Source organism: Plutella xylostella, chromosome 11, assembly GCF_932276165.1.
Source record: "Plutella xylostella chromosome 11, ilPluXylo3.1, whole genome shotgun sequence".
NCBI classification, from domain to species: Eukaryota; Metazoa; Arthropoda; class Insecta; order Lepidoptera; family Plutellidae; genus Plutella; species Plutella xylostella.
In genome coordinates, this window is record NC_063991.1 from 4,562,587 (window position 1) to 4,577,757 (window position 15,171).

The 15,171-nt window shown below is 38.4% G+C and overlaps 3 protein-coding genes across 5 annotated transcripts in view; 1 reads left to right on the plus strand and 2 right to left on the minus strand.

Annotated features, from left to right (window-relative positions):
- LOC105386092 (zinc finger protein 37) overlaps positions 1 to 15,171 on the plus strand; it is a 95,813-nt gene that overhangs the window by 47,969 nt on the left and 32,673 nt on the right. The window lies entirely within an intron of this gene.
- On the minus strand, positions 846 to 6,606 carry LOC105385278 (chromatin complexes subunit BAP18). Of its 3 annotated transcripts, none has more exons than XM_048624054.1 (5): positions 6,439 to 6,606; positions 5,435 to 5,526; positions 4,503 to 4,604; positions 3,513 to 3,576; positions 846 to 1,363 (listed from the first exon to the last, which is right to left on the minus strand). In XM_048624054.1, exons 1-5 carry the CDS (start codon positions 6,457 to 6,459, stop codon positions 1,256 to 1,258), a joined length of 387 nt encoding a protein of 128 aa, XP_048480011.1. In that variant the 5' UTR covers positions 6,460 to 6,606; the 3' UTR covers positions 846 to 1,255. The 3 variants fall into 3 exon arrangements, with proteins under 3 accessions (XP_048480011.1, XP_048480009.1, XP_048480010.1); XM_048624052.1 differs by having other exon boundaries at positions 3,432 to 3,576; positions 6,439 to 6,605; XM_048624053.1 differs by having other exon boundaries at positions 3,477 to 3,576; positions 6,439 to 6,604.
- LOC125489171 (zinc finger protein 780A-like) lies at positions 13,355 to 15,151 on the minus strand. The gene has a single exon (XM_048624050.1). It carries the CDS (start codon positions 15,033 to 15,035, stop codon positions 13,572 to 13,574), a length of 1,464 nt encoding a protein of 487 aa, XP_048480007.1. The 5' UTR covers positions 15,036 to 15,151; the 3' UTR covers positions 13,355 to 13,571.

The following is a 15,171-nucleotide window of genomic DNA, read 5'->3' on the forward strand; positions in this document are numbered from 1 at the left end:
TACTATACTTTTGCAACAAGAAACGATTACAATACGAGCATAAAGGCGCCGACACACTAGCGGACGCTGTCAGCCGCGACTGATAGTGTGCACGGTCTTTTGGGACAGTTCGTGCCACATCGCTCTCGGACGTCTGAAAGCTGAAGGTCAGTCCAAGGTTACGTCCGATAGTTGAACAGCGTAGTGTACATTCCTCACCTTTAAGTAATAAAGATAAATAACTAAAGTCGCGGTAGACAGTCGCGTCCGATAGTGTGTCGGCGCCTTAACACGCGACGACAGACCACAGCCGAAAATTTTCGTATGATTTTCATGGCAGAGTCGTGGAGTCATGACGACAAGAAAATTATATGAAAATTTTTGGCCGCGGTCTGTCGTCGCGACTACGACTAGTCGTCAGTAGCAGTCGGCAGCCGTCGCGCGTCGCCTAGTGTGCTCAGGCTCTTATACGTTAATAATTTACAAATTTAGTGTTACTTTATGTCCCCATTACCTGGCAGGTGCGCGCTTCACTTACATCACTTTGGTATGTTCATTATGTCGATTCTGACGGCACAAATTTTTATTTTAGTGAGTTCTGACCCCTTAGCATGAATTTTCATCGTAAACGTGAAGTAGAATTCATCGAGTAATTTTGTATGAAAATATGAGCAGCGCCCCTGGTGGTCGATAGCAGAACTGAAATTTCCCTACAAAATTCATCGAGTAATTTCACGTCATGTTCACGATGAAAATTCATGCTATGCTCCATAATTTTTTGTTTTTATAGGCCTTGCTAATAATAAAACTTTTACATTATGATAAACACAATATACTGTTTATCAGTTGGCTACAAACGCCTTTTCAATGTGGCATCTTTTGATTTGAACACCCATTAAACGTTTGACATGACTAAAATCAAATTTCCTGCCTTCACAATCGACACCAATATCTACTATTCACAACACAACCACAGTTCACTTCACAGTCCGATGTAAAGACTGGTTCACACACACTTAAGTGCAAGTGCGACTATTCTGTGAGAAGACATACATTGCTGAGTATGTATGGCAGATAAATACTCCACATACAAGCCCAGAAATGTACGTCTACTATAGACCGTTTCACCGAATAAAACATTATAAAAACCCTTATTACATTTGGATAAGGGTAGTTTTATTCGTGTCAGATGTCTTGTTTGTTGAAACGCGGTATAAACAGTCCGATGTAAGCGAGCACTTGGGGAACGGTCGGTTTAGTAACACCCGTCCCAGTTTCATGTGGCCACCTCCTCGCTGCTGCCCTCGAACTCGAGCTTCACTTCGCTGGTGAGGCCTTCCACGTCCACCTCGTTCTCCGGGGCGTTCAGCATGTTCAGAGTCACCTGGGGACGGTAATGATTTGAGTTACATGGCTGAGCATATTAACAGAGTGAGATGCATTGTTAGGGCTAATAGCAACGCAGTAATAAATTACGTGGACCAATAGCATTGCAGTAGATCTATTTCAGTACACAAAAAGAGTTTAAAAAATAGACTACTTATAATAAATTTTATTATATATCTTTATTATTAACATCTATAAAATTTTGCAGACGTCGGCCCTGCGTGACTTCAAAGCCCCTAGTATAAATTTTCATCGTGAACGTGAAGTAAAATTCATCGAGTAATTTTGTATGAAAAACTACAGCGCCCACCAAGGTGGTCGTTAGCAGAAGTAAAATTTTCATACAAAATTACTCGATGAATTTTACTTCACGTTCACGATGAAAATTTATGCTACGGGCTCAGGGGCGATGCCAGAATACCATAAAATATTTTGTAAGAATAGAATACTGTGCTTTTCTAAACATACGTGAAAAACTACTACTTCTTTGCAAGGAAAAAACACATAAATTTTTTAAACAATCTAATATTACTTCAAAAATATACTAATTAGTTAAATGTAAAAAATACACTGAATATTTTGTCTACTTGCATAATTTATTACTACAGTCGTCGAAATATAAGAGGCCCGTTTGGACAGCTCCAAAATGTATGGGATGACAGCTGGTGTCAAATCTAAATCATAAAAAATCTAAACAATAAGTACCTTTGGTGCTTCAAAAGTTCTTTTTTCTTTCAGCCGTTAAAAATAAGCCAGATTATGTGTCTTTTTATATATTTCATCAAGTAAATCAAGAGTAAATAGCAAATTTGTGTAGCTGTCTAAACGGGCCTATTATATTTCGACGACTGTAATTGCAGAAGTATCACTACCAACATTTAAATAACTACATCATGCTAAACTACACTTCGTCATATATAGCATTAGCTCTATGACAAGTCAAATCCATAGATTTTAACTGTCACTTGATACATACGCATACAGTGCCACAAACTTATCTGTGCCGGTGAGAGCGAACTAAATTGATCCATATCTCATTACTTACTAATGAATTGTATACGAGTATTGTAAAAAATAGATTTATTAACACCTAGGGTTTATTAACACCGCAAGAGCGAATTACCACTACTTGCAAACTTAAAATCTTATAGAATGAAGAAATATTACACATTTACGTGAGCTGTCACCGGAACATAAGTTTGTGGCACTGTACAACATTATTTAAAGGCCTAGATCTATCAATCGAACGTCATAGGACTCTTGCTATATTTTACGAAGTATAGGAGCCGAGTGTATTCACAACTAGGAATGCAGTCTCGATTCCACAAGATTTGAGGGTTTATAAGAATGTTTGTTACGGCTGAACAAATTTTCATGTAATTGAGTATGTAGGAAGCTAAAACCGTGTATTAACACAAAACATAGGTTACTTTAAATTCCGGTATTTCCTGGATGATAAATCTTGGTTCGAGATCGCATTCTGAAGTCATAAAGAAGCTAAAATAAAAATTCAAACTTCACTAACCACATAAAAATGGGATGGTATTTAACTGTACGTCAATTTATTCCACTTTTCTCCGCAACTTTTTTACTTTCTTCTATCAAAAATACTGCTAGCCTAGCACGGGGCGCAAGACGTGAGAAAAGTTCTCCACCGCGCTCGCTCTCGAAGCCGCGCGACGCATTTGATATATTTACACATTTGTCCAACTATATAGTCATGACAATAAAGACTGTGATTTTGCTAAGACTTTTATCATTATCAGTTATTTACTTACATTTACATACATTTTAAAAATAAAATACCGTTTGGGGATGGCTTTTTAACGGATTTGTCCTTTAATAAATATAATACATCGATTAAATACGGTCTGTATCAATTAGTAAGAATCCACTTCCGCTTTCAGGACTTTAAAGTTTTACTCTAAGCGTCTTGCGCCCTTAGCCAGCCCTCCTTACCTCACCTCAACAATCCAGTTAAAAACGATCCCACCCAAAAAAACAACAGCAACCAAATAGCACCAAAAAATCTACATTTCCTTCAATTAGTCAGTGAATGTTTGAACCTCGGAGTTGTTCCCTAACGCCGGCGATGCGAGGGAGGGCGCTACCTGTGCGGGCGGCGGCGGATTGTTCCCGGGGGTTACCTGCCGCACCGGGATGCCGGCGTCCTCGAACGCCTTCTTCTTCAGGGTCGTGCGGATTTGGGAGCTGGAAAAGAGGATAAATAAAATTATGGATAAGCCCTTAGATTAACGATGTACTAACCAGATGGTGACATACAAAAACATGTCTAACGTCATGATTTCTATCGCCCCGGGGCAGATATTTGTTTCTTCTTCTTCTTTGGGTACCATATCCTATCGGAAGTCGGCAATCATCTGGCTTCGAGACTGCTGCTCGGAGCAAGTTTAAAAACAGATATTCACAACGTCAATTTTAAACCAATTGGAAATTGACAAAAAGCCCTATGAATTTAGAGGTCAGTCTAAGCCTAAGCTATCATTTTGTGTAGGTAACTGTACTCACATAGTCCTGTTCTTGATGCGGTGACAATGGCTGGCATATAAATAGGCATATAATATAGGCTATAATTTAACTCGGGAGGGACAGCGATCAGTCGGTAGACCGCCGACCCGTTGGTCCGATGACATTAGGAGAGTGACTTGACCAAACTGGTCGAGTGTAGCACAGAACCGTGGGACTTGACACAACATGGAGAAGGCCTATTCTATTCTATTCTATTCTCTGTGGGGGTGTAAGTACCTGCACCTGGCTCTCTCGAGCGGAACCTTTGTGCATATCCCCAAGGTCTAAACTGCCTTCCTAAGCTTGGACCATTTCCCACCACGGTGGTCCACTGCGGGTTGGTGGGTTCACATATCTAGATACAGTGCTAAATCTAGATAGGCAGGTTTCCTCACGATGTTTTCCTTTACCGTAAGAGCGATGGTATACATTGTACTTAAGTTAAAAGAACTCATTGGTACATGTCAGCGCCGGGATCGAACCCGCATCTCTGGCGTGAGAAGCGGGCGCTTACCCGACTGAGCTACCGCCGCTCTGCCTCCGCGGAGAAGGCCTATGAACATGACATGTGGGTGGGTTGGCATAGGCTGATGATGATGATGACTCACACAGTGCGGTTCTTGATGTGCTGGCTCATCTTGTTGAGGTCGACGGCGAAGCGGTGTACGCAGGCGCGCAGCATCTCCACCTCCTCCTCCGTCCACTTGCCGCTGGAAATTTACATCATATTTTTAAACAGATCTTATATTCTTATAAACACTCACGCCTTGTACTAATGTACTCCCTTGCGGGGTAGGCAGAGGTGCATTGCTGCACCCACTTTTCGCCAGAGTGTTATGTTAGTCCCAATGTAATAGGGGGCGGGCCTATTGCCATTTAACGGGCACATCCAAGACCCGAGAACAAATATCTGTGTTTAAACAAATATCTGCCCCAGCCAGGAATCGAACCCGGGACCTTCGGCTCAGTAGTCAGGGTCACTAACCACTACGCCATTCGGTCGTCTTTTTAATGTATTTTTAAAGGTTACTTTTTTTTAAACAGATATGGTGATATTTACTTATATAATCATATAAGTTTATAAACTAGCTGCCAATGTTTGTTAAAAACCCCGAAAATTTCCAATGAAATAACTGCTGAACCGATTTTCATAAGACATGGCCAAGGACACTGGGGTAACATTACCTATGACCCAAAAGAAAACAAAATTAAAATCGTTTCAGTCATTTTTGGAGTTACAAACAGACATGTTAAACTTATAACAACCCTCTTTTTACTTATTATAGGTTTCTTCTTTCACCCATTCTGAGGTTGGCCAGAAGATATTGCTTTTTAGCAATAAGCCCGCCTTTGTACTTATACATTTCTCTGTTTTTTTTAATGTAACTCTGTAATGTTTACTACAACCTTAGGTATGTGTGCAATAAAACAATTGACTGTTGATGAGCCATTCAGAATCTGTAAATATAGTATCTGAGAAAAAAAAACAGACTTTAAGTATTATGTGAATAAGCTAAACAGTTTTTGAATAGATTCTCACCCCGGCTGAGAGTCGCCCATGGGGTGCAGCAGCATGGTCATCTCCGAGAGCTTGGTGAACGCCACGCCCGCCTCGCGGAAGATCTCACCCACCTGTAGAATAGAATACAATGTTACTTTATTAAATAAAATATATATTTAAATAAATAATGTGATCTAAACTAGTGATCCTACACTAAAATAATATCTATAAATATAATAATATTATAAAACTACTCTTATAATAGATCACTGCCATTAGGCAAGGTTCACAAGAGGCTAAGTCCATGAGTATTTATAATGGACAGTCCTGTATTTTCAGCTACAGCTATTTTCCTAGCTACTGAGGATCTTTAGGGTCACAAAGCGCATTGTACATGCTGTACATTGTATTAAGCGAATGGACTCGTCCTGACTGCCCATGATATCCAAATTACAGAAGAAAAACACGGCAAGAGACAAAACTTGAAGTAGCTTCACGTGCGAGCCGAAACATAACCATTCCCACCTAACGCACAGTTCTCACTGAGGCCCCTTTGAGTGTGTAAAGTTAACGGACAACAGATGGCCCGGGGCCAACGGCGACCCGAGGCAGGCCAAGACACATCCACACCAGCTGAGCTTTGGCTCACAAGGCTGGAGCATGTGGGCTAGAAGGGTACGCCGCTAACGACTAGGCTATAAAATTTAACTGCAATATTGCACAGCCAGTGTTCACCAGTCACTTTCTTTTTGCATTTTGAGGTTAGGTTACACACACACACAAATCAATGCTTAATCAGATGCATGGAATGAAATCGATGAAAAATTTAGCATAACAAATAATGATGCTTAGAATAAGAAAAACTTTAAGCTGCTATCAACCATTGTTTCCTTGTTAGCCTGTATAAGAGTCTGCCAGCCATAATTATATTGGTTAGTTGGTCATCTATTGCTCGGCCTTTCATTTTCATTTCCCAATAGAAATAGAGCAACCATCACAACCTGTATCTAGCATTTTTATTTATTACTCTTTGGTAAACATACCTTAGCCGCGGAGTTATTCATTGTGAACACTTGGTGATGTTGCACGCCTCCGTAGTAGAAATTACGAAAAAGCAACTCCTCCTTTCAGAGTTTTTAGCGAAAATTTAGGACCAAAGCAAAGAAAAAGATGCCGTTCAGCGCAGTTGCGCACTTTAAACAGGATTGCCAACTTCTAAGAAAAAATGCCCCTGATTTAGGTGAAATACGCGGCTAAACAAGTTTTATGTTCTTTGCCCTGTATGAATGTATTGTACAAAACACACTAGACATTTTGTAAAGGCCATAAGCTTACATTATTTTGCATTCTATTTTACTTGGCATTTGTTCGTTTTGAAGCGAAAAACCAACAATAATCAAATCAATAACCAGGGATAACGATCTTCTAACGGTTAGAAGATCGATTGGGTTAGAATCTAACCCAATATAGGGCTTATTATTATGCTGTATTTACAAAGTACAATATTACGCTCTCATCTAGTGGTAGGCAACCTTGCATAAAAATAGCATGATCTAGCGATATGGTAGCTCAATTGGCAACACCGCTTTCAAATGTCAAATACTGACTGACAAGACATGACAATGACAACGGACAAAATGGCGGAATACAGCTTCGCTACGTTCCGTTTTATGTTTTTTTATAAATGTAAAAAATTGTTTTACTTTAGTGGTTTTTGTGGCCTTTCTTTTTGTAAACACCACTCTATTATATTTTGAGGTCAATGATTATTTTGTTGGATTGTTGTATTTTCTTCAGTGACGACCGAATGGCGTAGTGGTTAGTGACCCTGACTACTGAGCCGAAGGTCCCGGGTTCGATTCCCGGCTGGGGCAGATATTTGTTTAAAGACAGATATTTGTACTCGGGTCTTGGGTGTTGATATTTATATTTACTATCTATCTATCTATGTATTTGTGTAGATATATCAGCTGTCCGACACCCATAACACAGGTTCTGCCTAGCTTGGGGTCGGATGGCCGTGTGTGAGATGTCCCCACATATTTATTTATTATTTATTTATTTATTTATTCAGTATGCCAGTCAGTACAGAGTGCACAGAGTACATTACCAATCTGTCAAGAAGTCAAGATGACTACGACACTCAGACACTGGCAGAAATAGTAAGCAAAGGTTGTCAGACTGACATAAAATACCTCTTCTAGAGTAAAGGTACCGACACACCATCGGACGCGGCTTACGGACAGCCGCGACTGATAAGTGTGCTCGGTCTTTTGGGACGGATCGTGCCAGAAAGCTCTCGGAAATCTGAAGCTGAAGGTCAGCCCAAGGTTACGTCCACGACTTACGTCCGATAGTTTGAACATACCTTACCTAGATACCTTTATAGCTGAACATAAAAGAGTAGAGAATAATTGAGGGCGTGGCAATCTAAGAAAGTGGCCACACTATTATAGTATAGAAAACGGACAAAAGTATCACGATACTTTAGCAGAAAAAATCAAAACGAGAAATGTTTCAAATATTTACTAATTATAAAATGCCACTTTTTGGGGAGGTTTATGTTAAGAGAAGAAATTAGTAGGGGAGAGGGGGGCAGTCTTGAATGAATTTCATTAAATCAAATCAACTGTAACTTTTATTTCATTGTGTATTTCATAATGAAATAAAAGTTTTTTTGCACTGAAACACGTGTTGGTTATCCCATTATGTAATTACTATAGGAGAAAAGTGATAGTATCACACATCGATATTTTATTACAGTTTTTTCTTGCTCAGGAAAAAGTTCAAATGTGCCCCGGCAATTCTTCTAAAACTGTGTTTACCGATTTTCCTGCAACAAATTATTTAATTGGTCAGAAAAGCAGTGACTTGCAAATTATTATGTCTGGGGAATTTATACTGACTCTTACACTGAGTTGCAGAAAGGATCTTTAAGTTAATGTCGGCATTAAATGTATTGTTGCCTTGCTTTGACAGTATACGGACAGAAAGAGACAGACATAGATTTAATGTCCACATTAGCTTAAAGTCCCTTTCTGCAACTCGGCATTACATAATCTTACACATATTTTTACAATAGGTACTCTAACACGGAGAGACCGACACACATAGACACCTACAGCTGTAAAACTTATCGATACCCTTTTTGAGTCGGGGGTTAGTAAAAAAGTATCTAGACCTGATGTTTTAACAACATTAGCATCCAGACCCTGATGTCATGTAACGTTTGACACTAGTATTTTCTAACCTCTATAAGAATAACAAATACACATTAAAAGGCATTCTATTACATCAAAATAGTACTTTTTTACAAGAAATATAAGCAATGTATGTTAATGGTTAGTAATTAAGTACCTACTCACCAGTATAAAACGCTGCTCTTTCATAAACATCGTATATATTGACTAATACTTCTCTAGCCTCATTCTCCGCCAAACATCGTAGGTAAACGCTGTAAATCATCTGTCTAGCTTCGCTGCGAATGGTTTAATTCATTTTCACTTCGTGAACAAACTCAACAATCCACAAAACTCCAAAATTAAGCAAAATTCGATTTGTTTATACAGGAACAGGGCGAGTTTGACATTCAAACCATAGAAACAGACCACAAATCACAAGTTTTTTTTTATTGCCAGGTTTAAATCTGTTTAGTTCCAAAAACATTAATCTCTACTCTTTTGTGTTCAGCTATAAGTCACGGCTGATAGCCGCGTCCGATCGTGTGTCGGCACCTTAATAATTGTAAAATACAGTTGAGGTTGCACCGAGGTGTTGCCAATTTATAAATTTTCAACTGTTTTCGACAGAACCCATTACATTCGAATAAGGGTAGTTTTTGTTTGTATCAGAGTCGTGAGCACAAGTTTCGATCCTCCGTTAACGTTGCGTATCGTCAACTGTCACTGTCAAAATGTAAGGCAAAGTTAGTTCCAAAAGTGACATTTGTTTTTTCCATATATTAGGTGGAATTTCACCAAACGCTAAACGTATTTAGTAGCCTGTCATACGTCTGTCAGTTAGTACAAAATGTATTTAAAATTTGATTTAATTACGTTTAATCCTATACTCGCTGCACAGTGCAGCGAGCATAGGATTCGATACTATTTCCGAATCTACACGAAGGGTCACTTTTACCAAACGCTAAACGTAGCCATACGACATACGAACACAATTTGAAACAAAAAATTTAAAGAAAAAATTAAAAAACTTCTTTACATTACTTTATCAACGTTAGCAGTAGAATAACCCAACAATATTTTTTGTAAGGCTGGTAGCAACTACATGCGCGCGGGGCGTTCAACAGTAGTGAAGCGACATACATCTTTCTCGCTCTCACTAAGGACGCTTCAAAGCGCATGGGTTGGTTCCCGTCTCTTTCTAATTATAAATTGTTATAACCTACCTACATTATGTTAAACGCCAGACGGACACAAATAAACCTTTTAGGTTTCGTGTCAAAATGTGTAATATATTTAAGATTTCTTCTGTTGTGCTAAATAAATAAAAAATAAAAATAAAATAAAATAGTGAAGCGTCCGTAGTCGAGCGGGCCTCAGTGATCGTAACTGATCGCTGAGGTTAAGCAACAACTGACACGGTCAGCCATTGGATGGGTGACCAATTACAAGTGGTGCTTTTCTGGACGCTTCCGTGCTTCGGAAGGCACGTTAAGCCGTGGGTCCCGGTTGCTGCTTCGGCAGCAGTCGTTAAGCCTAGTCAGAGGCCTTCGGGCGGCTTGAAAACATGTGACAGTTGGGTTGCCCACTTACCCGACAACTCTCTCAGCACAAGCTTGCTTGTGTTGGGGTCCACCAACCCGCACTTGGCCAGCGTGGTGGACTAGGCCTAAACCCTTCCTTCAATGGAAGGAGACCCGTGCCCCAGCAGTGGGGACGTAATGGGTCGTGATGATGATGAAACGTATTTAAATCAAATTTTAAATACATTTTGTACTAACTGACAGACGTATGACAGGCTACTAAATACGTTAAGCGTTTGGTGAAATTCCACCTAACATAATTATATGGAAAAAACAAATGTCACTTTTGGAACTAACTTTGCCTTACATTTTGACAGTGACAGTTGACGATACGCAACGTTAACGGAGGATCGAAACTTGTGCTCACGATTCAGATCGGATGTCTTTTCCTGTGGTATGGGATATAGGCATTGGATTAACGACTAACGTACTTCTGTATATTATATTAATTAACGAAAGTTAACGAGTCCGTTAACATTTTTGAAAAAAAAAACTTTGTTAATTAACGATTAACGGATTAACGAGTTAATGCCAAGCTATGGGTACTTATTCATTCATTTAAGGCAACCCGTTAGAGAGGTGGTAGCTCAGTCTGATAAGCACTACCATTGAGAACATTTTGTCTAAAGAAAATATAACTCGCGCTATTCAATTCAAATTCAAACAAAATTATGACAGATACTTGTATGAAATTATAGGGCCAGCACGAGGGTGCCATATTCTTGAGTGGTTGGGTCTGTCCTTAGGGTGCTTACATAGATAATCGTGTTCCCTGTATCTACCTGTACCGGTAACCTGATTATGCGAAAGCGCATTTAAAAATCCAGGAAATGCTCCGTGAGTGAGCGCTTTCGCATGTGGTGCATCAGGTTACCGGTACAGGCAGATACAGGGAACCCGATTCTCTATGTAAGCACCCTTACGCTAGATAATAAGTCAATAGTTTTAATTATTTATTTAAGTACTTTATTTAACTTATGATATTTGGAGAACTTTCAACTATAACATACTTATGACAAGAAAATCTAGTTAATAATACTAAGTTCCCACATAGGCGCCCACATAGACGACCGAATGGCGTAGTGGTTAGTGACCTGACTACTGAGCCGATGGTCCCGGGTTCGATTCCCGGCTGGGGCAGATATTTGTTTAAACACAGATATTTGTTCTCGGGTCTTGGATGTGCCCGTAAAATGGCAATAGGCCCGCCCCCTATTACATTGGGACCAACATAACACTCTGGCGAAAAGTGGGTGCAGCAATGCACCTCTGCCTACCCCGCAAGGGAGTACATTAGTACAAGGCGTGAGTGCGTGTTTTTTTTTTTTTTTCCCACATAGGTATATAGTCAAAGCTTTACCACACCAGTTGTAAGACACAAAATATACACTGACTTTACTTTCCAAATAGGTAGGTACCTACCTACATTATACATAACTATAATTAACTATAATGCGGAGAAAAACTAAATGCTAATTACAGATGGCGCCTTAGGCGAGTGTGCCTAATTCCCCAGTTCTGATTGGTTGGTTCACTCGCCATTTTTTTACCCAAACAATGTAATTGGTCAGAACCAAAAAGGCACACTCGCTGGTGCTGCCAAAGTTTAACTTGATTTCCTTCCCCATTAAGGTAATGTAAAGTAACTTAAAACCAAATAACGCCACCAGTAAAAAAATATCATTTCTTCCGCTTGAAAGCGTCTTAAAAACAGCCACGTATCCCCTCTTCATGCTAATCCCAATTTTCAATACCTATACCGTACCTACAGTCGTTGAAACATAATAGGCCCGTTTGGACAGCTACAAAATGTATGGGATGACAGCTGGTGTCAAATCGAATTCATAAAAAATCTAAGCAATATAGCTGAACACAAAAGAGTAGAGATTAATGTTTTTGGAACTAAACAGATTTAAAACCTGGCAATAAAATAACTTGTGATTTGTGGTCTGTTTCTATGGTTTGAATGTCAAACTCGCCCTGTTCCTGTATAAACAAATGGAATTTTGCTTAATTTTGGAGTTTGGTGGATTGTTGAGTTTGTTCACGAAGTGAAAATGAATAAAACCATTCGCAGCGAAGCTAGACAGATGATTTACAGCGTTTACCTACGATGTTTGGCGAAGAATGAGGCTGGAGAAGTATTAGTCAATATATACGATGTTTATGAAAGAGCAGCGTTTTATACTGGTGAGTAGGTACTTAATTTCTAACCATTAACATACATTGCTTATATTTCTTGTAAAAAAGTACTATTTTGATGTAATAGAAAGCCTTTCAATGTGTATTTGTTATTCTTATAGAGGTTAGAAAATACTAGTGTCAAACGTTACATGACATCAGGGTCTGGATACTAATGTTGTTAAAACATCAGGTCTAGATACTTTTTAACTAACCCCCGACTCAAAAAGGGTATCGATAAGTTTTACAGCTGTAGGTGTCTATGTGTGTCGGTCTCTCCGTGTTAGAGTACCTATTGTAAAAATATGTGTAAGAATATGTAATGCCGAGTTGCAGAAAGGGACTTTAAGCTAATGTGGACATTAAATCTATGTCTGTCTCTTTCTGTCCGTATACTGTCAAAGCAAGGCAACAATACATTTAATGCCGACATTAACTTAAAGATCCTTTCTGCAACTCAGTGTAAGAGTCGGTATAAATTCCCCAGACATAATAATTTGCAAGTCACTGCTTTTCTGACCAATTAAATAATTTGTTGCAGGAAAATCGGTAAACACAGTTTTAGAAGAATTGCCGGGGCACATTTGAACTTTTTCCTGAGCAAGAAAAAACTGTAATAAAATATCGATGTGTGATACTATCACTTTTCTCCTATAGTAATTACATAATGGGATAATCAACACGTGTTTCAGTTCAAAAAAACATTATGAAATACACAATTAAATAAAAGTTACAGTTGATTTGATTTAATGAAATTCATTCAAGACTGCCCCCCTCTCCCCTACTAATTTCTTCTCTTAACATAAACCTCCCCAAAAAGTGGCATTTTATAATTAGTAAATATTTGAAACATTTCTCGTTTTGATTTTTTCTGCTAAAGTATCGTGATACTTTTGTCCGTTTTCTATACTATAATAGTGTGGCCACTTTCTTAGATTGCCACGCCCTCAATTATTCTCTACTCTTTTATGTTCAGCTATAAGTAACTTTTGGTGCTACAAAAGTTCTTTTTTAACTCTGCCGTTGAATAATAAGCCATATTATGTGTCTTTTTATGTATTTTATCAAGTAAATCAAGAGTAAATAGCAAATTTATATAGCTGTCCAAACGGGCCTATTATATTTCGACGACTGTAGAATGTAGAAGTTAATGTAAAAAACGACCATTTGCGGTGGAAACATTAGCTTATTCATAATTAAACTATTCACAAAATATTTTATGATAATTACTTATTAAATTTTCCCAGTATGTACTGTCATGTGACGAATCAATTGAATTTTTCTACTAAATTTTTCACTGCAATTATAGCACTCGAACCGTTTTTCACCAAAATGGATTAACTTTTGATGTAAGACCAAATTACTTTTCTCCAAAAATCTTTTCTTGCATGTATCACACTCGAATGGTCTTTCCCCAGTGTGTACTCTCATATGTCGAATCAAATGAGTTTTGGTTTTAATTTTTTTATTGCAACTATCACACTCGAATGGTTTATAACTGGTGTGAACTAACTTGTGTCTCTTCAATCCGCTCGATGTAAGAAATGTTTTCTTGCAAGTTTCACATTCGAATGACTTTTCACCAGTATGAATTAATATGTGTTTGTTTCTAGTGCTGGGATTCTTGAATCGTTTATTGCAATACTCACATTCAAATGACCTTAAATCAGTATGACTTTTGATGTGGCTTGACAAATAGCATTTCATTATGAACCTTTTCTTGCAGATTTCACATTCAAATGGTTTCTCATCATCACCCGAGTGAGTGTATGTAATATGCATTTTCAACTGGCGTATATGCTTAAACCTTTTCTTACAAATTACACACTCTAATGGTTTTTCTTCACTGTGAATCAACTTGTGTTTGTTCAAATCACCTAATTCACGAAATCTTTTGTTGCAAGTTTTACACTCCCATGGCTTTTCGCCAGTGTGAATTAATTTGTGAACCTTCAATCTGCCTGATTGACTAAATCTTTTCTTGCAGATTTCGCATTCAAATGGTCTTTCACCAGTGTGAATTAACATGTGCGTTTTCAAACCGTGTGGTAACCGGAATCTCTTATTACAAGTCATGCACTCGTATGGTTTTTCACCTGTGTGGATTAACTTGTGGTGACCCAGATTGACAAGTAGTCGAAATTTTTTATTGCAGATTTCACATTCAAATGGCATTTCACCAGTGTGAATCATCATGTGCGATTTCAAATGGTGTCTAAACCGAAATCTCTTCTTACAAGTCATACACTCGAATGGCTTTTCACCAGTATGAACCAACATGTGACTGGCCAAACTGCTTTTCAAACCAAACTTTTTCTCGCATATTACACATGTGAAGTTTTTTATGCCCTTGTGGACTATCTTGATGTGAAGGTTCAAATTACCTATTCGATCAAATGGTTTCTTGCAAGTTTCACACTCAAATAGCTTATCATTACCAATTTTAATATTTTTTTTACGTTTCAGAATAGCTACCGAGGCTTTAGTTGAGTTAGTGGTCTCGGTGTGTGTGCTCGTGTAATGTTCACTATACGCTTCAGTGGTGGGGAACAACACTGCACACTGAGCACAGTAACTGTTATTCTCCAATAGAGATGTATAACAGTTTGTTAGAACAAGTTTAACAAGCAAACACCTTTCTATTTCATAATACTGTTTGGTTATCATCCTGCTTTTATTTGTTTCAGAGATGTTCATGACTAAAATATCTGAATCATTGTTTGTTTTGTCTATATTCCCAACAACATTATTAGATTTATTGTTGCATTCCTCATCAACATTTATCTTTCCCAGTATAATTTTGTTTCTATGATACGGTGACGTCGGTGACTCA

What these genes read in the sequence shown, in the direction of transcription:
- LOC105385278 (XM_048624052.1), bottom strand. Translation starts at nt 6,459, where the DNA reads ATGAATAACTCCGCGGCTAAG. An exon ending in TGAATAACTCCGCGGCTAAG is followed by an intron (nt 5,527 to 6,438) that starts GTATGTTTACCA and finishes TCTATTCTACAG; the next exon opens with GTGGGTGAGATCTTCCGCGA. An exon ending in ATGGGCGACTCTCAGCCGGG is followed by an intron (nt 4,605 to 5,434) that starts GTGAGAATCTAT and finishes GTAAATTTCCAG; the next exon opens with CGGCAAGTGGACGGAGGAGG.
- LOC125489171 (XM_048624050.1), bottom strand. Translation starts at nt 15,035, where the DNA reads ATGAACATCTCTGAAACAAATAAAAGCAGGATGATAACCAAACAGTAT.